We start from the raw sequence: 24,662 nt of genomic DNA, 5'->3' as shown, positions 1-24,662 counted from the left end.
AGTTCTAAGAAGTTCTGGGTGTTCAGAACTTCTAAAACTAACAGAAAAAAAATTAAACACCTGTAAACATGAAATTCAACACTGAAATCACTTCATATAATCTCATAATCATCAAATAATCGTCAATCGACCGTTAATTTGATCATTGATTCGATCATATGAACAAAATATGGAACGTATGCAACTGGGTTTCTACAAATGGCGCTTAAAACTTTAAACGTTCAGTTAAAACTCATCACTCAAAACTCAAAATTGATCAATTGAAACTTCAAATTGATGATTAATTGGACCAATTTCAAAGTTTAATTGGTCAATTAGTTCAACAATTTCAATTTCAATTGGTCAATTTTATCAACAGGTCGTGACGGAGGAAGATGGTGTACGGTGGACGGAATCATTGGATGGTGGACGGTGGACGGGATCGTTTGATGGTGACGGATTGCTGAACGGTCATGTTGAAGGTGGATGAAATCGATGGGAGCAACGATTTGATGAATATTACAATATTGCCACCGCGTGTTATTTGAAATCGACGGGGATGCGAGTCGCGTACGTAATGTACGATTAGGGATTATTGTATTGGATCCTTTATCTATTTATATATATATATATCTAATAGTCTTGAAGAAATCCAGCCAATCTTTTGAACAGTTCCTTTGCATTCACAGAATCATTGTTTACTATATGAAAACAATGACCCTCACCTTCAACTCCAAACATAGACAACTCCCCCTCCCATCCACTCTCCTTCACCGCCTCATAATACCGAACACCGCGGTCTCTTAGCTCATCTTCAGAAGCAACACACACGATCACCCTCTTACACGCGAGTCTAGCTAAACAAGGTGCGGTTTTTGCAAACGGGTTGATGTGTGAATTATCAATCCCTCCTTGTGCACCAGGGTAAACCAACATCCATGTTCTATACAAAAGAGACGTCTCACGATTAGCAACTGGCTCCGAGCCGAGTGGTTCTGATCCCCAGAAGTGTGGGTGCGATAGAAACGCCCCAAGAATCTTGACACCTCCATGTAACTCTTCTGTCCCAGCTCGAATGGCTAGATAGTGTGAAATATTGGCACCGACACTATCACCGCCTATGTAGAGATGGCTAAAATCTCCATGTTGAGTTAGCCATGGCTCGTCTAGGCTATTATTATGTCCTTTGGTGGAATGTGTAGCAACCCATTGTAGGGCGCTCCATGAATCTTCGTAAGCTGCCTGGAGAGGGTGTTCTGGAGCTAACCTGCATTGACAGAATCGGAACTTTTTAGTTTTAGTTAAAGTAAATAAGTAATAATAAGTTTCTTATTACTTTGTTCAACTCATGTTTTTTTAATAACAAAACTCGGTTAGTTGACCGTCTTGACCGGCCCCTTGGTTCCACCCTTACTAACCGTCTTGACCGGCCCCTTGGTTCGAGTCAAAATGGGTTTTTGAAAGCTCAACCTATTTGACTCATTTCAAAAACCTCTCATTAAAAAAATAATTTAAAAATCATAACTCGAAATATATATAAAAAAACTAAAAAAGTAAAAGTAATAAAAAGTTTCTTACGTTTTTCTCGTTCCAATAAACAAAAAAAAACTTGAGAAATTTCAACTCGTTTTGACCCGTTCCATTTATTTTATTTCTTTAGTTTGACCAATTCTAACTCATTATATACATTTTAATACAACTTATTCAACCAAATGGGTCACATTTGCCACTACCTGTACTCGACTGAGATTACAAGAGCGTTGGCTTGAGATGCTATAATGTTGATATAACGGTGGCAGAGGACGAGAAAGCAGACCCGATACAAAAGCCGCCAGCATGGAAGTACACTAAGATTGGGAGTTTGTTGTTGGTGGTGGTGGTGTTAGGGAGGTAGAGTCTGGCGGAAACCTCAGGTGATAAGATGGTGTCTTTAGACCAGACGCCATCGTTGGTTTCCGTTGGTGATGGTGGTGCTAACTGTAGGTTGTGGAGTCGCTCCACCGTGCCGTCTTTATGCACACGAAGGAATGGTAGAAGTTCTGTTGTTACCTCATTTTCTTGCTCTAAAGCCATGATGGAGAGAGAGATATAACTTGCTGAAACATGTTTTGATGATTAGTTATTAACTTATTATATATATATTAACCTCCATGATCAAGGTTGAACAGGTCGCATATGGAAGTAAACTAATAATATTCTTGTTTCTTTTGGTGGATGGGAAAATAAACTAATATTCTTCTGTTTTTAGGTCGGTAAACTAATTAAAGGAGAGGTATTTATTAGCTATGAACCAACATAAATATACAAAAGGTTGTTATAGACATGCGTTCATTTATATGTGTAGTGGTTTATTTAGTTGAAAAGCGTCACATATATCTCACATAGGTAATGGGCTAAAACTAATTCAAAAAACACGTGTAATAGTGAGGGTTAGTTACTAAGATATTAAAAAAAAAAGATAATTGACTGGAATGAGGTGGACCCCACTTTTTTAGCCCTTTAGAGCGTTACCGGGTTGGCGTGGCACATGCGGGTGTGCTATGGTTTGGAGCATGGATTTTGGATTATGTGGTGGGTGTTTAGGAAGCGATTATCTTGTTGTAAAGCCAAAAGTCTCATGCTTAGGGTCAAATTACGGTGCTAAAGTCGGTACTCAATTCCTTACCGACATATAATTTTTTGTTGTTTAAGACTTAGGGAGTCATGAACAAACTTGAAAAACTGACGAAGGTATTTTTTAGGGTGGTTGAAGGAAACAACTAAAGTCAATTGGGTTGCGTGGAATAAGGTCTCGGCTCCTATCAAGTATGGTGGTCTTGGCCTAGGGCGTTTGCAGGATGCAAATTTATTTTTGTTAGAAAAATGGTGATGGCGATTTAAAAATGGGAAAGGAAACTTGTGGCGGAAGGTTATTTGGGCCTTTTATCATTCTCCAAGATTGTGGTCGGCTATTTTGACCAAGTTACCTAGCCGCGCGCATGTGGAGTCAGATCATTAAAATTGATTAGGTGTTAAGGAAGTCTGGAATTGATTTGGGTAGATGCTTTTGACACAAGGTGAAAAGAGAGAGAAATATGTGGTTCTAGTTGGACAATTGTGTCAATTCGATATTGTTAGGAGTTCGGTTTCCAAAACTTTTCTCTCTTGAAAAGTTTGGATATTATTCATCATTTTTTGATTCAATTTATTTAACTACCCAGTCCATCTTAATTGCAAAGGAAAATCTTCTTTAAATAATATGTTAAGGGGTGCGCGGTGGCACACCGTTTTGGACGGTTGGATTTGTGGTCATTGAGAGTGATTGAGCATTGCGGGAAGCTGAGATGTCTGCTTCAAGTTTGTCAAAGAGGCATTGCTAGAGCCGGGGAACGTCATAGTTCCTTGTCTTGTGATTCTTCGGGTGTGTTTTCAGTCCAAAGCTTAAAAGGCCGGCTCATGGAGAACTACTTTTCAGCCTCGGATTTTGTCTTCGACTGGAACCAGGTGGTTCCGAAGAAAAACAATTTTGAGGCGTGGATCAATGTTGTAAAAGTAGGTTTCCAAGGCCGAGTACTCCCCGAGTACTCGCTACAAGGTATGTTGCCGAGACGAGTTTCTTTAGTTCCGCCTAGTTACTAAGAACTGATTATAGATGGTCAACCTCAGTCAGAATCGCATCTAGTCAGTGAATTTGGGCCGATTATTTAAAAAAAATAAAACATAACTCGTATTTCTTTAATATTAAAGAATAAATATAATTTCTTTTACTTTTTTTTTGATCGGTGACTATCACAGTTAAGTTATCTCACTGCGCGAACACGTCGCGCCCCGCCACCCCACTCAGGCCAACTATGTTGACATGATCGGGATCCACACTGGCATTCGAGTTTGGCTTGACGATTCCGGTAAAACCCAGTTGGCTCACTCCGCCCGAAGGCACGACAGGTTTTAATGCTCTGGTAAAATCCGGTCGGAATCAGGATTCGAACCCGGGACATCCGGGTCATCCATCATGTTCCTGGTCATTGGGGCAAGTCTCGCTGGTTACTTATTAACTAACAGTTTTTGAATAATTTATTATTTAAGAATGTATTTCTCTTATTTATATTGATCTTTACCTATTTTGTTATAAATATTAGTAAATTTATGATATTTGACATATATCTAATAGCTAAAAATTAATTTTCTTTATATTTACCATGCCCGAGTACTCCGAGTACACCCAACTTCCCAGTTGGCCGCCTAGGGTCCGCCTAGCGACTTTTGCAACCTTGTCGTGGAGGACGGTTCCTGTGCATCTACGAACCTTTGATGCCTTGGCAAAAAGAAATGCCCCGATGAATATGGATTTTTGTGTAATTTGTGGAGACGTTGAGGAATCGGTATAACACATGTTTGTTTCGTGTGGCCATGCCCAAACTATATAGAGTACGATTTCTCAATGGTATTAGATGTCCACCTTTTTCATTTTTAGTTTTCGCAAATTGGTTGCATACGTTTTCTTCATTTTCAAAGGAAAACGCAAAAATGTTCCAAGCGTTTTGTTTGATTGCGGCTTGCTGACTTAGTGCTTGTGGAAAAAGAGAAGTGCGTTACGACAAAAATACAATTTCAAGTGCTAAAAGTTGAAGTCAGAAAACTTTTAGGTAGCAAAGTGTAAAAAAATGTACAATTCCACTACTGGATTGAAGTGAGAGGGGCCAGTCCAGCAGAGCAAAGGTGAACCCTAACCTCTGTTCATAGGGTTTCAATTCATATCAATCAATCAATCAATCGGTAAATCATGTCTAATCTGGACATCTCTCTGGACGATATGATAAAGATGAACAAGAAATCACGAGCGTCTGAAAACCCTAGATCCAGACCTCGTAATTCGGGTCCTGGACCCTCTCGCCGTTTGCCCAATCGTGCATCCAAACGGTCAACGCCATACGGTGCTCCGAAGGTAAACCAATTTTTTTTTTTTAAAATTTTTATGAAAATACTTCTCATTACATAGAAACATAGATATTACATCAACGTAAGCTGAAATTCAATAGTAAACCAATTCAATCCAATTTATGATTCATTATCTGTCGAATTGCATATTTGCATGTATACGTGTTTAGATCTCATCAAAGTAAGCTGAAATTCAGTACGTAATGAATGTTAGGGTTAGGTGTAATTGAAAGTAGTTGATTTGAGATTCATATGATGATTATAGGATTTGCTTTAATGTGATTCCGTACATGATGTATGTTAGGCTCGGTTTGGTTAGTGGAATTCAAGGGAATTGAAATTGGAAAACTTTCCTTCCAAAACTGTGTTTGGCTGGTTTTTTATGGATTCGGAATTCGAAAACGTTCCACCAAATTCCATCAAACTAAGGAATGTATGTAACGATGGAAAATGAAGAAATATAAATAGCAAAATAGTTCCAGTGATTCAACATGAGCCAGTTCAAAAATCAACAATTAAAATTCAGTTTATATATAAAAACATTCAACAGTAACAAAAACTCAAATACAAAAAAAAATAATAATAAAAAATGAAATTTTACAATTATTTATTCAGCGTTCATACAAACGAATATCGGAATTGAAGAATCGTTACATAAGTTTGATAAATCGACTTTACCGCAAATCAAAGAAGATAAAGTCGAAGAATGTGAAGGCGAATAAGATGATTCATAATTGTATTCTCAACGATGGAGATGAAAACAAAAGGCATAAATCAAACCCAAAATTGATAGACCCTTACATGAGTTAAAGAAATCGGAGAAACTATGGTTGAATTTTGAGTATTTCGGTTCCAGTATTGGGCTTGAAAGATTACTGGAATGTCGCAGTAACAACCATGGAAATGGGGGCACACATTTGGTTTGGGAGGAATTGAGTTACCGGGCAACTTGGGGATGGAGATAGGACAGTTTTGTCAATTTAGTATTTTAAGCAATCTAGTTCCATATGCCGATTAACAAACCAAACGTCTTTTAATGTTTAAACGGAATTAATTTCAGTTCGTCAATGAATTCAAATTCCTTTAAAAACATTCTGTCAACCAAATGCCCCCTTAGGGTTAGGTCTAATTGAGATTTTTGTGATGCTTATAGCCTTATAAGATTCGTTGGTAATTTGATTTAGTTTGATGTATGCATAAGTGAACAATTATTAATTGTAAATTGTATAAGGTTGATTTAGTGATCTTTGTTGTTACAGGTTGAAGCACCAGATACAACATGGGGACATGACATGTATGAAAGTCATGCTGCGGGACGCCCTGCAAGGTCAAACCAATCTTCAGGAATAGAGACCGGCACCAAACTTCTCGTGTCAAACTTGGATTATGGTGTTTCTAATGAAGATATCAAGGTAATTTGTAAGATTTATGTAGGAATATTAGTCTTGATTAATGTGTTATGACTAGAAAGCTTCATATGGTGTTGTATGCACAATGGGTGGCAACTCCAACACCGCTTGCAAATAATCTGGTTTGGTTGTCGTATATAACCCATTTAATACACAGGCTGTTTTAGGCTTGACTTGTATAAGTCATTTAAATATATGGGCCGTGTTCGGGTTGTCTTGTATAAGTCATTGAGTTAAATGGGTCATGTTTTGGTTGATCTGTTTAACCCGTTTTGTTAAACATGTCAACTTATTTACAACTAACTCTTTTGATCCATTTATACCTTTGTGCTTGTTTTTATGCTTGTCAGTTGGCACAGAGTATATATGACTAAAACATATAAAAGCATGAAATTGCTTATGCTAAAAGCAATTATTTATGGTTCAGTTATTGCAAATATACTAAAGACGGATATAAAATGCTTATGCTAAAAGCAACAGTTCATGATTAAAGAATTCATGACTACTTTGTGACAAGCATAGAAACATGCAATTACATTGGTCTAACTGTTTTAAGTCTGAATACACACTAAAGAGGGATATTAAATGCTTTTACACATAATAAACCTTAAAGAATATATGGTTAAAGGATTGAGCTTTTTGCAGGAGCTTTTTGCAGAGGTCGGTGACTTGAAACGAGCAACAATACACTACGATAGAAGTGGCAGATCAAAGGTACCGATTCGAATTTAGGAATACTCTCATCCATCGAGGTAATTACTTTTAATAATTATTAAAAGATGTTATTCACAGGGAACAGCAGAAATAGTGTTTTCAAGGCGTAGAGATGCAGAATTGGCCATCAAGAGATATGATAATGTTCAATTAGATGGAAAGCCTATGAAGATTGAATTGGTAGGAACAAACATAGGCAATGATGGCGGTCCAAATAATGCGAATGGAAACCAAAGTGGTGCACCAAGAAGGTATAGTTGCTGATATTACTGATTTGTGTTTATAAACTCAGGATAATTAGAATTTAGAGGTAAAAACTAGTTTCATTCTTTGACTTTACAGAGGTGGGGTTATGGGGAGACTTAGAGGTGGCGGTCAGACAATGACTGCACAAGGCGGTGGTGGTGGGAGAGGAGGTGGTGGTGGTGGTGGGAGAGGCGGGAGGGGCAAGGGAAGAGGTAGAGGTGGAGAACGTGCTGTGAAGGTGTCTGCTGAAGACCTGGATGCAGACTTGGAGAAGTACCATGCCGGATCAATGCAAACTGATTAAAGACTTTACGTTTTGGTGTTTCCAATATGATGATGTTTGTATTTCTGACGTTTTTTTTCTGCTTACACAAAACATGTGAGAATTGATAGTTTTTCGTATGTTTCAGGGTTTATGTGATGTTTGAGATGTTGAATGTTATTCTTAATCCAAGTGTTTCTAAATCTGAAACCACAAACTGAGCTGTTGACTTTAGCTGAGCTTAAATGAGCTCGAGCCTGAGTTTCGTAACCAAACTGTTTAAATTATTTTATAGATACAATGCATGCATTTTCCATAAATTAATAAGGGTTCGTCTACAGGCAATCCCATGTTGGTCCATCAACGCGAAATATGGACTTTTATCCGGCTAATAATATACTAGTAGTACAAGCTTGACTACAGTATCCCAACAATCTCATTGTGCTAACTTCACACCATATATACACTGAAAGTGAGATTCATAAGATTTAAGCGCCATTGCATGGCTAGCAAAAGGGAATGAAAGGCCCTTGACCTAGCGTTACCAACTGGTTAAATTTTTCTAGTGTTCAAATCCGGTGACTGTCAAACAAGGTGATTTAAAAATAGAGTTAGAAAATGTGTTGCTAGATTAAAAAAAGCTCAAAGCTAAGAGAAGTTATTAGACATTTGGTACGATGTTCTACTTGCTCCAACAAGTCTACTTGCATCCACGCCCTTTAGTCTTGGTACTTTTTCTTGATAAGTCAATATTATTAAACAAGAGTAATCACTTAGTAGAGACAAACAACCCAAATAAAGAAAGTAAAAAACAAGAACATGAACAAACATACAACCTCTTACAATGGAAAATTCACGAAACAATTTTATAACTTACATTTGCAACTTGATAAACTTGATTTGAAAAACTTACATTTTATTAGACTAACAAAAGTATATGCATAATATATAAAGTAACAATTTTATAACTTAAATCTGCAACTTTTACTATAGACAAATCAAGCAAAGATGCACATGGTCCATAATAGACAAATGCTTGAAGCCTTCATTAGCATGTTGGCAAAGCTGGTTTAAATTATTTGCATTTCAACATCAAGACACAAACAAAATAACCTGTTTAGCCCGTACATGATGCCACCTACAAAAGAAACAACTTAATCACTGTCATTGATGCATACATTTTTATGCAACCAAACGTATTAAAATAACCAAAAACGTACCTGAGAAAACAATGGTAGAATAGTAATACCATCATGACCACCAATAACATGCACCTTAAATCTGCAACATATGAATTACCACATCAAATGACCGAATTCAAAAGATTATTCTATAAAACAATTAACCGGTGCCTAATAATATAAAAAGCGACAACCATTAGTAGGGACGGCAATGGGTCGGGTCTGGGACGGGTTTATACATTCCCAACCCCAGACCTGATAAAACCGATGACAATCTCAATATATAAGCAAACAATACGGCTCATATTTAAACTTAATAAATAAATTCAAAATAATACTAACCACTAAGCATATTAATTCAAACTAATAATCATCCCTAACTCAAACATCAAAAATTTAATAGTTGTACATTTAGTTTATCGTTTTTATTATAAGTTATGGTAATTAAGCTCAGTTTTAATCTGTAAGTTATGAATCAGGATGAGCATGCATACATTTCAAATCTAGAAAAAAGGTAATAAAATAAAATTGTAGTACCTCAATGTTTGCATCCCAAACATGACTTTTGGCTGTCACCATTCCCCGTTAACCATCCCATGAAAATCCATCTTCCCTAAAAGGGAATTAATATCATTATACTATGAATGATTCTTTAAAAAAAAGCTAGCTAATCCAAGCCTTAGCCATTATTTTAATGTTTGCCTATTTCTCTTTCCTCTAAATCAATTGGTGTGTGTATCAATTGCAACAATACCATAATAGACAATTCAAATGCAATTACCAGACGCCATGTCTCATGAACTCCATACCTACAATTGAGTAAAACTCAAAATTAGGGCAAAATTGGATACACAAATAGGTGAAATTTTAAAATGAAATGAATTAATAACCTGGAATTGAATTGACGAATTAAAGATGGTGTCTGCGATGGATAGAGAGAGAGAGAGAAACGGGAGGTCAAGTCCGGCTTGCAGCGGCGCGATGAGGTTGTCGGTGTCTTAAATCTGATTTTTAACCCTACCTGAAGAGTGAAGAAGAAGACTGAGTTGAAGCTGTGTTTGAATCTGGAGAGAGAGAGAGAAGACTGAGTTGAAGCTGTGTTTTTAACACAATAGCAAATTAAAGGTAGGGCTGACACGTGTCCCAAATGAATGTGAGGATGACACGTGTCAAAACCTGTTTTCTTTTATTATATACTGAGATATGCGCGCATCGCAAGCAGAGCACCTGTCCTACCAAATAAGGACCGCAATACCTATCCGACCCAAACTAAACCGAATCAGTTGTTTCACAGCTGAAAAGCTAAAATGACACGCACTATCCTTTGTCAGTGCACCGCTAGAAGCATCATCATCATCTTCCTCCTCCTCCTATTTAAGGCATAGCTGCCTTCAATATATACATTCATTGTCAATCAAAATCATTAGAAACTGATCGTTGGTGAATAATTGCGGGCAAGAACAGATACACTCAGTATAATGAATCGTTAGAGCATTTGAATCACTTATTCCTGCAACAATCAGTCGGTAAGGCTGGCTGTCCCTTGCAATCACCATTCATATGCTCATTGATCTTACTTTATTTCACATTTTCATTACTATCCATACCTTACTACTCTAATTTCACCTAATTCATTCATCCTACTTATTATGCCACTTTTAGGCCAATAATAATCCTAATAACACATCTGCTTTTAGGGCTTCTGCTTATAATCTAAAATAACCGTGATAAGTGAGTGTATATCTCGATTGGGTAGGGGTAAAATAGGGAATACGAGAGGAGTTAGTAAGCTTTACCGAATTTCCATCTCGCCTGTACCAAAGCCAGTTCTGGATTTTCAAGAAGATAAGGTACACTTCTCCAAATAAAATCTTTATCTGGTTGGAAATCTGCATCGAATATGACTACAAATTCACAATCGGTCACATAATATTTATTTAAACCTTCACGGATTTCTGTTGTTTCTGGTTTCATATTTGACATTCACTCCTCTCTCTATCCACTTTTTGCACTCCGATTTCACCAGTTTCTGCATATAATTACTAATTCACTTAGCAAATAGATAATTTTATCTTTTAAGTGTAGAGAGGGGGAGGGTACTCTTAGGAATTGATTGGTGGAGTCATCAAGAACCTGAACAATGAGACGATCGGATGGCCATGTGAGGGAACACACAGATCCGATGGAGAGTTTGTAGACCTGAATAGAATGTAAGTTAGATGGTGTATTGGATGGAAGTAAGCTAAATCTTATATTTTTCACAAACATTAAAATATCAACTTAATAGTATATTTTCTAGAGCTTTTTATGGGAATTCTAGATATTCATCGCTAAGCCATCTTTCTTATGTTGTTTGTCACTGTCAAAATTATCCGTAAAGCTTTTAACAATAATATGATGACATAATTTCCAGCCTTTTAATTTCTCTAATTATTCTATGAAGTATATGCACCGAGCAGACATAATCCATTTATTAAATTAAATATGTGTACCTCTTTTTCATTGTACATCGGTATTTGAACCAGAACCATGGGGTAACGTCTGTTCTGCTCTAAATCTTCTTTCAGGGCTTCCAACTTATACCGAGTGTATCTTTTCTTGCCCATAATTTTTACCAACATAACCACAACAGTCATGTACACTCTTTCAATGAACATCATTAGGGACATCACGACACAAATGTACAGAGCAATTGTCAATGGTGGAATGACCATCAAAACCCTCATGTGCCGCCATATATCAGTGAAACTCCCTGCAAAGTCATCAATTGGTTTAACCTCAGGCTCAGCCAGAAACCAGTTTCTCATGGTGAAGTGTAAAGGAAGAGTTCGGAGGGGGATACTCAGATACATTGAAGCTATGGCTTATATAGGAAAAGGGTGAGCTTTAGCTGAAGATTCTGACGTGGCTCTAGGCGGTGGAAGAAAGTGGTGCATTTAATGATCTGCTAAAATGAGCCTCTGGCAAACCCACCGACAATGCCGTCTCACTTATTTCTGATTAAGGTAATCTCTTTATCAATTGATTTTTCAATTCCATATATTTTTGTTAATATAGTATGTTTTCTTTGTTCATGCTAGTCACATATAGATTCTAATTAGTATAATGGTGTGTTAAATGGTAATATTACTGAAGTGGAAAATCATGAAAGCGTAGAGGGATAAGATGGTGAATGTGAGAGTGAAATATAATTACAAAAACTTAAAATGATATGCTGGAAATTTTATCTTAATTGAAAAGTTTGTTGCACTATTTCAACGCTCACGTAAGGGGTGAGTTGAATACATCTAATTTTGGTTGATATTAATGCGTAACACATGATTATTTTGCGTTCACATTGTATAACGCCATCAAAGGTTTGAGTTTTCATCTTGTTTGCCAGCTGTCTTGTTGAGTATTGTGATCATTAACGTCTTAGACACGTAACTAGGTGATAAGAATAAGTAGGTGATAAGAAATGTTACAAGTGTCTTTCTCCCCAAAACAAACATACCTAGTAAAGTCCCATCCGTAGGTAGGGTCTGGGGAGAATGAGACGGGGTAAATGTTACCTCAATCCAGAAGATGGAGAGGCTGCATCCAATGAGACCCGACTCAACAAACCTTTTTTTTTCATAAGTAAGAACAAAAATAAAGTACATACTAGTAGTAGAATAAGAAGGAAATGAGGATGACAGATATTGGACACGAACCGCCTAGGAAGCAACTAAAAGAGGTAGGACAATCCAAGATGCCTACACATATCTAAGAGAAATCTAATGTGCCTCCTTAAAAATCCCTAACCTTTTCACTTGCATGAAAGATGTGATGAACACTTGTTAGTTACAGAAAATGTAATGAATACTGTCAGTTACATGACTCTCGAGACGGTATCCAACAAGACAGACAAGAAAATATAGGAAAGTTTATTAAAATTGTAAGGTTTGCTCATAACTGAAGCAAAATTTTGCTCATTAAGGCGTCTTAAGTATTTTAAACATGCAAACAATTATCATGAAAAAACTGGTCCAAATGCCACGTAAATAACTTCTCTTCTTTCTCATAAAAAAATTAGACCTACAAAAGAAAACTAAGGTCAACCTTGGGTTGACAATTTTTTCTGTTAATCTTCTGGAAGCAAACTGACTTCTCATTATTAAGGGAGTGATCACCTATTACAATTTACAAATGTTTTTCAAGTGGAAGGAAGAATGGTATGAAATTTGTCTCACTTGATCTTTTCTTCTCTTGAGATTTCTATTACAAAGTATATAGGAATTGATCACTCTAGAATCTGTTCTAGTGTTTTTGAATTTTTCATTATACGAGTGTTGGTCAAAGTGTTGGAAGCAAATTTTTGTAAATAGAAGATTTGCAAGGCATCTTAACTTGCATTATTTCTCAAAGTGTTAGGTATCTTCCTCATGTTTGACTTAGTTTTGTTTAAATCTACTTCTTTAGGAACATTCTTCTGGATTTTCTTTGTTTATTACTTTATTTATATAAACATATTTTTAACTTCTTTTAAAAAAACAGTTAGTTGTTTACAAAATCTTTTATGAGTTTTGTTGCATCAACCATAGGTCTTCAGTCCATGTTTCCCAATTTATTTGTTTTTTTGAACTTTGTTGATTGGAGGATTTGATTATGAACACATGTGCATTTGACACATTTAACATTGTTGTTATCATCAAAATGTGGATGGTATATCCAACACTATTTTGTGGACAATCTATGAAGAACATTGTTGCAATTTTTATATGATAAAGAGGAGGATTAAAGTAAATCTACAGAAATAACAACATTACCATTTGTTTCTCTTCTTTAAAGAGAGGTGATTGTGATGAAAGGAAGTGTATATTAAATCGCATGTTAAATCTTTAAAAAAAGATGTTTGTTGACTTTGGTGATAACCACTTGACCCATTTTCTTTTTAGCTAGGTAATTGAGCTCAGCTTCTCAGTGACAAAACATAAACCAACTCGTTTTTTGTGAATAATATCTAATATACAAGACTGAGGGCAATTGACTCGCTAAAAGCTTGAATTGAGAAACTGGAGCTTATCTAATAAACGAGATTGACTAGGCTTGCAAGTCGACATTAGCCTTTATTTATATAAATGTAGTAATTTCATACATAATAATTATCTAATTACATAAATTATAACAAAAATAACTAAATAATATATATTTTATTATAAGATTGTGAATGATATCTATACATTTTGAATATGTGTTTTACATATTTGGGTTTAGCCAGTTCAGAAATGAGTATGAATTGAGAAAAAATGAGGCAGGCATGCTCTGATTATTCAGTTATCCCTGTTTATATGTATTAGGTTGGGTAACGGGTAATAATAGTTGATTTTTTGCAGGTTTAAAGTGTTCAGATTTGTTGACCCAAAACTTATCTGAGTTTCATGTATTTCTCTTTCCATTTGTGTCTATTTTATACAGGATCAAGGATTGGATATGATATCAGAAGGTCTTGGTATGCCAATAGACTTGAGCACAATGTTAATCAGGTGATTATGCTAACAAGGGCTTTTTTTTTTCTTTTCTTTTGTGTGCGCTTGAGGTCGATCAGGAACTTCTGTATTGATATTATATTACTATGTAATTCTTGGAATTGCAATGATACAACATACAAGTGCATCCGGCTCACTAAGTTGACCCGACCCAAACGACGACCCGTTAAAAAAAAACCCTACTGGCGGCCCTCAAGTAGGAATTCCTTGGAGTGTGGAGCACGGTAGGCGATTTAAATTCAGATCGTGTCTATTTTTTTTATTATTTCAAATTTCAATTTACTAATGTAAATGTTTCTATCATGTTATATAAAAATTGGCCAAAAAAATCCGGCTTGCATAAAAATTGATTAGATGTTATATTAATACTATCATGTTAAATTAAAAGAAAAAATGAAAATACAAACCTAAAAATGAAATGAAAAGAAAGCGTCGGGTAAAACATTAGTTTATAATAATTAGTTTTTCAGAAAGTTCAACGACTTCATTTAACGATCTCGTTAGTGTTGCAATTAGCAAGGCATCATCGCTAGCTACTCACCTATCAAGAACAAGTTTGGGTTATTTTGATATAATGTTTTCATAGATATGTTGGTTATCGTTAAATATAGCTTTTTGGTTATTTTGATATATTGATTTTTCTAATGCATGCTAAAAAATGGTGGATAATTCATTACTCGAATTAGAGGTGCACAAAAGAAACGGTTCCGGTCCCGACCCTACCCGCGGGTATGGACCGGGTTTTGGTTTTCTCTCTAGAACTGTGCCCGGAACCGGTGGAACCGGTTCCGTCAATACCCGGCCAAAATCCGACCCTACCTTACCCGCGGGTACGGACCGGGTTTTGGTTTTCCCTCGAGAATTACAAGTCGTTAAATGTTCTATTAAAAGTGCTTTATTTTAAACTCCTACTTTTTATTTTGTTTTATATATAACATAAAATGAAAAGTAGTTTGATGATACACATGAAGAAAGTTGGACAGTATTACGAATTTGCCAATTACCATCTATTCTAGAGGTCACACAACGGACAAAGGATCGAAAGATATCCCTGAAATTATTAACTTTAAAACTTATAAATTTTAAAATTTGTATGTAACTAAATTAGATTTATTATTTGGTGTATAAAATATGAAACTCGAAAAAATAGAATAAGGAGCTGAAATAAGAAAAGAAATAAAAACAAAACTGAATCAGGAAATCAAATTTTGAAATAAAAATATTAAATCTGGTTCAATCGTCCACTTGACTTTTGGTTTTTTAAACGAAGAGGGTTCAAATGTGCTTAACTAAACAGGTTATGTAACATGTCCTTGCTTAGACCAACTAATCAAGTTCGATTACAAGTATTGTGGGTGATTGTATCAAGACACATAACTTATAAGGTGTGATGACACTTAAGAGTAAATTTATAAATAGAAAAGTTTAGAGTGGCTTGCTGGAACCTTGTCGTAATTGAGAAGTTTGTTGCTTTATTTCAATGCTTACGTAAGAGGTAAGTAACATGCATCTATTTTTGGTTGATGTTATTAATGTGTAATAGATGGTTGTTGTTCACATTGTATTACGCTATCAAATGTTTGATTTTTCATCTTCTTTGCCAGCTGTCACATCGAGCGATCTTTTTATTAGCGTCTTAGACACGTAAGTGGTGATAAGGAATGCTACATGCATCTCTCATACCATCAGATTTAAGCCTTTAGGAGATTAATAGTAAGGAGGGATATGCTTGATATTGGAAGTGAACCATTTTTCTAAAGATTAATAATTTAATATGTACTTAGTTGAGATAGGAATATTCTTATAATTAAGTACAACTAGTTGCTTTAAACTTATGCGTTGTGATGTGAACATGGTAGAAAATCGGTTGGTATGGGTTCAGTATGTTATGGTATTGGTTCATACAATTTTAAAAATTAGGGGGTTGTTTGTGTAACTTAATGCAACTTGAGTGTTATCATATATTCATTTTAAGAAAATCTTAATTGTGTAACTAATGGAATTTGAAGGTTACTATATTAAAATGTTGTGTAGTTAATTGTGTAACTAAATGAAAGTTGTGGGATGCTATACGCAAACAAGTCTGGTACTATTTGTATAACTAAATGGAACTTGTTTAATATGTAAATATTGAGAACTTGTGAGTTACCTTGTATAACTCACAAGATAATTGAAAATCACCAAATTAAACACAATGGACCAAATAATTCACAAAATGGGTACATTTTGGAGCCTAATTAATATATATGCACCACCAATCAAATTAAGCCACATAAGCTCAGTATGCACTAAAAGAACCCCTGCAAGAATTAAGGTGGCACAACCTATAAGTGACATGTGTATACAACGGCCTATAGAGGTACCCAACAATGTATAACAAGTCGAGAATATTTCCTTGCCTTCCACGGTATCAAAGTTGCCTTGCAAGCTCTGCCAGTACCCTCCTAGCCCAAGATTACTTTGTTGTTTCGAGTGGGTTAGGCGACTTCTGACCTTAAGAATACCAATGTTAGACTTAAGAACACTGTTAATCGGGTGATTAAGTGGAAAATTAAGATTATTATTATTATTATTATTATTGTTATTATTATTGCGGTTTTCATGGGTTAGATCTAACCTGATTTCTTTCCTTTTTGTTTATTTTTGTGTGGCAGTTGACGAGGTCGAGCAGGAACTTCTGTATTGATATTATATTACTGTGTATAATTCTGGGATTGCAGCCTATTTATACAAGTAAAAGTTTTATTCCTCTGTTTTAGTTGTTTCTACTACACATAAATTGACTATGAGATGACTATTCAACTTGCAGTGTTTTGAAGTGAAGATTGTGAACATTAGAATTCTACATATGGTTTGCTCTTGTGATGATTGACTTCTTGTGTGGTTAGTTATGTTTGTTCCCACATTTACGACTTGAACTCTTATGTGTATTACGCGACGTATTTCTTTTCTAATTATTTTTTGTTGAATCTATCAAGCATGATGTGCATGTGTATTATGTGGTTCTCATGGGTTTTCCATTTAAATTGGTTATGTATTGAACGTATATTATCACTTTAATATAGTTGTATAAAGCATAATTCTAAACTTGCTTATTAAATGAGCTCGATTAAGGTATGAACTTAGATTGAGCTCGATTTAGCTTGGATTGACTCAAAGTTTTATTACAATGATCTTAAGTTAGCTTGCGAGTGTCTTGACTTGCTTACAACCTTATGGAGGGAGGTAACTGTTTTAAGTAAATGAAGTTTACTAATTCTTAGATCTGTGTGGTTTTGGTTTTATTAAATATAATGAAGACTATAAAAATTGGTACACTCTTCAAATTAATTCTAAGTTGTTAAAATAGGGTTAGGATAAATGTACCCCCCCACCCCCACCTCCACCCTTTTTCTCCCTTAGACTTTCAATTCATTTAACAATTTATTTAACATTTTACTATCCTCTAATATTTTTTGTAAAGATTTTTTATTTTTATTTTCTCTCTTTTTGTGTTTATTATTCTTTATCATAATAATAATATTTGTTATCATTATAAAATATATTTAAAAAAAATAATGATATAATCTCTTTATAAAAACGATAAAACGATTTGTATATTTTTATCTTATTATATGTTTCCTGCCCGAGAAAAAAAAATCCTTTGAATATATTTTGTTAGATTCGTGCTTGTAACACCATGAAAATTTCGAGTTCAAAGTATCAACTTTCCAAAGTCTAGGGACTAAAATTGCCAAAATCCAAACTCGAGAGTTTAAAATTGAAAATTCTGATTTCCTGACCCATCGTGCTACTCGATGAGTCAGAGGAGAACCCCATCGCGTATCGCGACGAGGTACCTGACACATTGTGACACGTGTGGCACGTGGCACACGGTGGCACCGTCTGCTGCCACGTGTCACCACGTGGCAACGCTGCCGCCACGTGTTGCCACGTGGAGCGGCGCCTGCCACGTGTCGACACGTGGCAGGTCTACGCCGTGCGTCAGCAGACCTATATCGCGATACACGATAGGTCTGCTGAGGGACCCATCGCGTATCGCTATGGGGACCAAAATTATGTCTATAAATAGCAAGGTCCGGGATTCATTCTTGGCATCCCACAAATCAGTTCCCCTTTCTCTCTCTAACATCTCACTAGAATCCCAAGTTCGTATTAACGATCTGCCTCGATAAACGTGTCCCGAACCCTCGTTTGTGCACCAACGTTTCCTTAGAGTTTATGCTACCCTTCACCCACATACCAAGAAGGTGTTGTTGAAATGGCAATGAATCTCGATAAGCATGTCAACGAGTAATGAAGTTTGGTGTACTCATTTGACGATCGAGAAGTAAAGCGGCGTCAGAGTGCTGCTCAAGTCCCTAGGATTTCGATACGCCACTAAGGTTAGGCGTAATATTGAATTCAATATAATTGAATATTATATTCAAGGCTTTGGCCTTAAGTCGATGTTATACTCGATACCTCAATAAAAGAAAAGAAAAGAAAACATAACAAAGAAATGAATGAAAGATTGAATATTGAATATGTGATAACATATACATGTGTGTAAGTATATATGTATATATTCTTTGTTATGAAAATATTATTTAATGAATAAAGAGTATTCTTAAATAATAAAAGATTACGTTTCTTGGAGAAGAAGAAACGTCAGGTTTTTAATATAAACTAAAGGTTTATTATTTACTTTTAAACAAGAGGTTTTCAAGTAAATAAGAATTGAACTAGAGGTTCAATCGAGGATTGAGATATAAGACTAAAGGTCTTAAGCCGGATCGTGTATCCGACTAACAAAAATTTATACTCGTAACTATAGGTTCGAGATAAAAGAAAGGGAAAGACCCTTGGACGGTGAGTGAAGCCGATCCTAAAGAGATAAGGTGAATACGCCCCCAAACTTTTAAACTTGTTTTCAAAAGAGTCAACATGTTATATGAAATTGTTTACAAGGGACTATGTGTTCCTAAAACCGTTATAACTATGGGTATAAACCTAGCCCTCAGGCTGTGGTATACATATGTCTGGATCCTTACATAGGTGGTACTATGCGATGTATGGGCATGATCGCACCACCCTTGGTCGTAGGACGCTCTCCTGCAGGGAGTACGACCGTATGTGTATATTTACGGGTACTTAATGAAGTCGAACGCCGCGGTGTTTGTGAGGTGACCTGGTGTAGAGGCTCTAGTTTATAATGTGTTATTTGACTTTGTTATTCCTAAGTCACGTTGGGCCGAGACAGGCGTAGTCTCGAGGGGTAATAAAGTAAAAGAGTTATTTTTGCGTCAGCGTGTTCACCAGCATTCGTTGCTGACGTATTTTCTTACATTTTGCAGGTGAACAAGTTTAGCACTTGGAGTGTCGAAGTGCTACTAATATCCGATGGCTCGGATTATTTTGTAATAACTTAATATGGTGGTTTGTAATCACAAACTCATAAATATTTTGTAATAACTTAAACAGGTATTTTATAATCCCGTCTTTTGATTATATATATAAAGTTACACTTTCGATCCTTAAAGTTTTATAAGTCTTCCGCAACTAAATGCAACTCTGATTTTTTTAAAATTACGATACCAACTATTGAGTCACGCTCCTAGGCCCTATACGGGGGTGTGACAGGTTGGTATCAGAGCCATCGATCTTAGCGAATTGGGTATCATAAAACAATACCCAAGCTTCGATCCAAGTTTAGGAAATAATTGCTAATGTGTTTTAGGGATAAGATAGGCTGGTAACCTTTCTTTCCCACTCTACATTCTAAACCACCCCTAATATAGATGTCGTTTAAAGCTCACATCGAAGACTTTATGCGCAAGGCAAAGGAAGCTGGAATTGCCGAACCCTACCCCGAAGACAATATGAGCGATGGTTACTATGAAGCATACTTCAACCAAGATGTGGAACACGACTTGTCCAAACCCGTGTACTACCCCGGAAGTCGACACTACCCAATAGATGTTCCCGATAGTCCACCAAAACAAGGAATGGAGCCGCCAAGACATTCAAGCTACCACCCACCGACATTACCGATGTATCAATCTTCCGAAGTACCGACATACCATCCAACAGAGATCTTCACTTACCAACCCTCGGAGACACCACAATGCTATCCAACCGTATACCTACCAAACTCTCAACCATCCTCCGAATGGATGAAATACCTCTCTGAACAACAAGAGTGGCATGCCGGAAGCTCTACTTTCAATGATGCAACTCCCAATCAACTAACGGTGAAGGACCGTCCCGTAGACCCAAGATGAGGGTTAAGATGCCCATTGAGACTTTCCAGATGATCTCAATAAATGATGAAACCACACACCCATGGAGGAAGAGGAACCAGAAGAGGAAGAGGAATCCGAAGAAGAGGATCCTAAAGAAGAAGAGGACCATGAAGAAGAGATTGAGGAAGAAACGAAGAAGAGCATCCTGAAAATCCCAACGAGATGTCAAGCTCAATGGAAGGATCACTCACTTCCCAACAACCAAGCTATGGTTCCGTTGACCCGTATGTTCAACACCTTGAGAAACCAAGGAACCAAGCTTCGTCAAGCTTCCCACCATTTCAAGGAGAAATTCCTTCAATCCAAGAGCAAGCCAATGAGATCCGTGAGCAGAATCAAGCTGCCAAGACCTACCTCTACCTTTCATCCACCATGGATTATGTTCCGTATCCAGAGCCGATGAACCATTGCGAGATGGTGACGTTGGGTTACCGTGACCCACCTCCGCAGTATGGATACCCCAACATAATCCCACAGTCATATGAAGAACATCTGGATTGCGCATTGCACGAGACCGATGATTGAAGGAAGAAGGTAGACGAAGAGGAGAAGAAAAAGAAGAAAGTCGGAGAAACAATCCTTCGTAAATGCAACAAGATATCGAAGGTTGTGAAGAAGTTCTTGAAGAACTGAAGATGGTGGCCATGTGAAGACTGTGTGTAAAATAGTCCTGTCTGTTATGTGTAATATAAGTACGAATAAATAAAGAACGTTTGAAACGTTCTCTTGTAATGATAGGACCAGTTATATATATCGTTGGAACGATATATATAATTATGTGTAATATATAATATACATATCCGTTTGTGATATGTATATATGCAATAAAACGTGTGTTTAATATAAGTAATGTTGTTAAAATTTCAGACATAAATTAAAAAAGAAAAAAAATGTCTGAACAAAGTAACAATAATGAGAACGCTCGAAGAGAAATGAGAGATAAGGGGAAAGGCCCTGAGAACGAGCGAGAGGAAGAAATTCCCGAGAAATACATGAACAAAATACAAAAGATGATTAAGGATGCGGTTAGGGAAGAATCCGCGTTTAGATCTCAATCTAGACAATCTAGGCATTCCCGAACTGTTAATCCTTCTGTTCATCCCTCTCGAAAATATGAAAAATCTCATCCAAACCCATCTCGTGTTGAGGAGAGCGATCACGGGTCTAATGCCGACGAAGGTATTAGGCAAAAGTTTAAAAGGATGAAAGTTAGTGGGTGTACGTTCAAAGATTTTAAGTACTATGGACCGAAGGAGTTCCATGGTGACAAGGGAGCCATCACAACCGTGAGGTGGCTCGAGGAGATGGAAACTCTTGTTATCACAAGTAAGTATTCCGAGGAGGAGAAGATTCAATACTCTGCTCTCATGTTCAAGGGAGAAGCACACGAGTGGTGGAATGCGCTATTGATGAGTAAAGGAAGAGACAAGATGTATAGTTTGTCGTGGGAGGAGTTTAAGGCCATGGTTATGGGAAAGTTTTGTCCCATGCACGAGACCGATCAAATCCAAACCAAATTCCTTAACCATAAGGTCGTAGGGACAAACCTCCGAGAGTATAATACCAAGTTCCTTGAATACTGTCGCCTAGTTCCCCAGCTGGTTAACCATGAGTCCAGCAAGGTCACAAGATATATATGGGGATTGCTGCGGGAAATCCGCGACATGGTGAGGTCTCACCTACCTCAAACCGCTGACTATGCTATGGAGTTGGCCGGTTACTTTATGGGCGGCATGGTCCGCAACAAAGAAGAGGACAAGAAGGTGACGACAACAAATGCTCAAGGAAGAACTAGAGGTGGTTATAGCTTTAAAGGCAAAGGCGTAAACCGAAACAACTCTACGCCATGCAAGACTTGTAGGAGGTACCATAAGGGCCGATGCAATTTCGCCCCGTCTCTTAAAGTCTGTGAGTCCTGTAATTGTACGGGACATGATGCTGCGAACTGCTGGAAGAAGAAGATGACTTGCTTCAAGTGCAAGGAGATGGGCCATTTGAGCTTCGAGTGCCCAAAGAACAAGCCTGCTATTGGTGCGGGTGGAAGTGGCCAAAACAAGAAAGGAAAAGCTCGAGTCTTTGTACTCGACACAAAAGGGGCCGCTGATGTGCCGGAAACCATCACCGTACGTTTCTAGTCAACGACACCTATGCTAGAGTTTTGTTTGATTCAGGTGCCAATTTGAGTTTTTTAGATTATAGTTTCTGTAGTCTATTAAACGAACCATTAACAAAATTAAATAAAACTCTAAGCGTCGAGACTGTTAGTGGCGAAATCGTTAAGATCTCCGAAGCTCTTGAAAACGGGAAAATCCTTTTAGCTGGTTATATCTTGCCTATCTGTTTATTGCCTATGAGTCTGGCTGGTTTTGATATTGTACTTGGTATGGACTGGTTATCCGATAACCATGCACGTATCATCTGTATTAGCAAAACCATTGAACTTCAAGCCCCCGATAAACGAACAATTCGAATTGAAGGGGACAAAGACGCTGGCCAAGTTAGCATAATCTCTATGATTAGAGCTAACAAATGTTTAAACCAAGGATGTCTCGCATTCATGGCCTACGTTACTGAAGATTCAAAGCCAAAAGAAATCAAAGACGTTCCTATCGTTTCTGACTTTTCTGACGTCTTTCCTGATGAACTTCCTGGTATCCCACCCGATCGTGAAGTAGAGTTTAGGATTGATCTTATTCCCGGTACTGCTCCGATCTTCAAAGCTCCGTATCTCTTAGCACCGACCGAGATGAAGGAGTTGAAGAAACAACTCGACGAGTTACTGGAAAAAGGTTTCATTCGACCGAGTTCGTCGCCTTGGGGAGCGCCAATTTTATTCGTCAAGAAGAAGGACGGATCCATGCGAATGTGTATCGATTATCGTACGTTGAACAAAGTCACAATCAAAAACCGATATCCACTCCCTCGTATTGATGATCTTTTCGACCAACTTCAAGGTGCTAGCTATTTTTCTAAAATCGATCTTCGTTCTGGCTATCACCAACTCAAAGTTCAATCCGAAGATATTCTAAAGACCGCTTTTCGAACAAGATATGGACATTATGAGTTCACGGTTATGCCGTTTGGACTTACTAATGCCCAGCTGCGTTCATGGACATGATGAATCGTACATGTAAACCTTACTTGGATAAATTTGTTATCGTATTCATCGACGACATACTTATTTACTCTAAGTCTAAGGCTGATCATGAAATTCATCTTCGAACATTGCTTGAAATTCTTAGAACTGAGAAGTTGTACGCCAAGTTCTCGAAATGCGAGTTTTGGTTACACGAAGTGCAATTTCTTGGTCACGTCATTAACTTTAACGGTATTCAAGTGGACCCTGCTAAGATTGAAGCTATCTCTAAGTGGGAGATCCCGAAGTCGCCAACCGAAATCCGAAGTTTCTTAGGTTTGGCCGGCTACTACCGTAGGTTCATCGAGAACTTTTCTCGAATCTCTGTTCCTCTAACTTTCTTAACTCGTAAGAACATCAAATTTGAATAGGGAACGAAGCAACAAGAGGCGTTCGATATACTCAAACAAAAGCTCACTCAAGCACCTATCTTGGCTTTGCCGGAAGGTACTGAGGATTTTGTGGTATTTAGTGACGCATCCCACTTAGGTTTGGGATGTGTACTAATGCAACGTAACAAAGTAATCGCTTACGCCTCTCAACAACTCAAAGTACACGAGAAGAACTACACAACTCACGATCTAGAGTTAGGTGCCATAATCTTCACGCTTAAGATATGGAGGCACTATCTCTATGGAGTAAGATTCACCGTGTACACTGATCATAAGAGCTTGAAACACATATTTGATCAAAAGGAGCTTAATATGCGCCAACGGCGATGGATGGAAACGCTCAACGACTACGATTGTGAGATTGTTTACCATGAGGGCAAAGCCAACGTCGTGGCTGATGCTTTAAGTGGTAAAGAACACGAAAAACACAAAAGAGTCTGAGCATTGCGCCTAGAACTCCAAATAGATCTCATTGAGCAAATCAAATACGCTCAAACTCAAGCAATCAATGAAAACCAAATCTCCGACGAAAAACGTAATGGCACCATTGACTCGTTAGTCAAAGGTAATGATGGTATCCTTAGAATGGGAAACCGGATTTGGGTACCAATCGTTGGAGGATTGCGTGAGAAAAT

At 37.1% G+C, this 24,662-nt stretch overlaps 1 protein-coding gene and 1 pseudogene across 2 annotated transcripts; one reads left to right on the top strand and one right to left on the bottom strand.

Moving 5' to 3' along the window:
- Nucleotides 1-612: 612 nt before the first annotated feature.
- Nucleotides 613-2,096, bottom strand: LOC143551197 (2-hydroxyisoflavanone dehydratase-like; annotated as a pseudogene). The gene is made up of 2 exons (XR_013138460.1): nucleotides 1,713-2,096; nucleotides 613-1,246 (listed from the first exon to the last, which is right to left on the bottom strand). The product of XR_013138460.1 is annotated as a 2-hydroxyisoflavanone dehydratase-like (transcript).
- A 2,590-nt stretch (nucleotides 2,097-4,686) lies between these two features.
- Nucleotides 4,687-7,584, top strand: LOC143551196 (THO complex subunit 4A-like). Its single transcript, XM_077041678.1, has 5 exons — nucleotides 4,687-4,903; nucleotides 6,156-6,308; nucleotides 6,951-7,019; nucleotides 7,098-7,270; nucleotides 7,362-7,584. The coding sequence occupies exons 1-5, from the start codon at nucleotides 4,742-4,744 to the stop codon at nucleotides 7,567-7,569; spliced, it is 765 nt and encodes a 254-aa protein (XP_076897793.1). The 5' UTR covers nucleotides 4,687-4,741; the 3' UTR covers nucleotides 7,570-7,584.
- Nucleotides 7,585-24,662: the final 17,078 nt, after the last annotated feature.

This window comes from Bidens hawaiensis, unplaced genomic scaffold, assembly GCF_021521415.1.
Source record: "Bidens hawaiensis isolate Kalapana, Puna unplaced genomic scaffold, B.hawaiensis_p1.1 tig00016274_1, whole genome shotgun sequence".
Classification (NCBI taxonomy): domain Eukaryota; kingdom Viridiplantae; phylum Streptophyta; class Magnoliopsida; order Asterales; family Asteraceae; genus Bidens; species Bidens hawaiensis.
Note: the sequence above shows the minus strand (reverse complement) of the source record. Positions and strands in the feature narration are given on the sequence as shown.

What these genes read in the sequence shown, in the direction of transcription:
- LOC143551196 (XM_077041678.1), top strand. Translation starts at nt 4,742, where the DNA reads ATGTCTAATCTGGACATCTCTCTGGACGATATGATAAAGATGAACAAG. An exon ending in TTTCTAATGAAGATATCAAG is followed by an intron (nt 6,309 to 6,950) that starts GTAATTTGTAAG and finishes AGCTTTTTGCAG; the next exon opens with GAGCTTTTTGCAGAGGTCGG. An exon ending in ATAGAAGTGGCAGATCAAAG is followed by an intron (nt 7,020 to 7,097) that starts GTACCGATTCGA and finishes TGTTATTCACAG; the next exon opens with GGAACAGCAGAAATAGTGTT.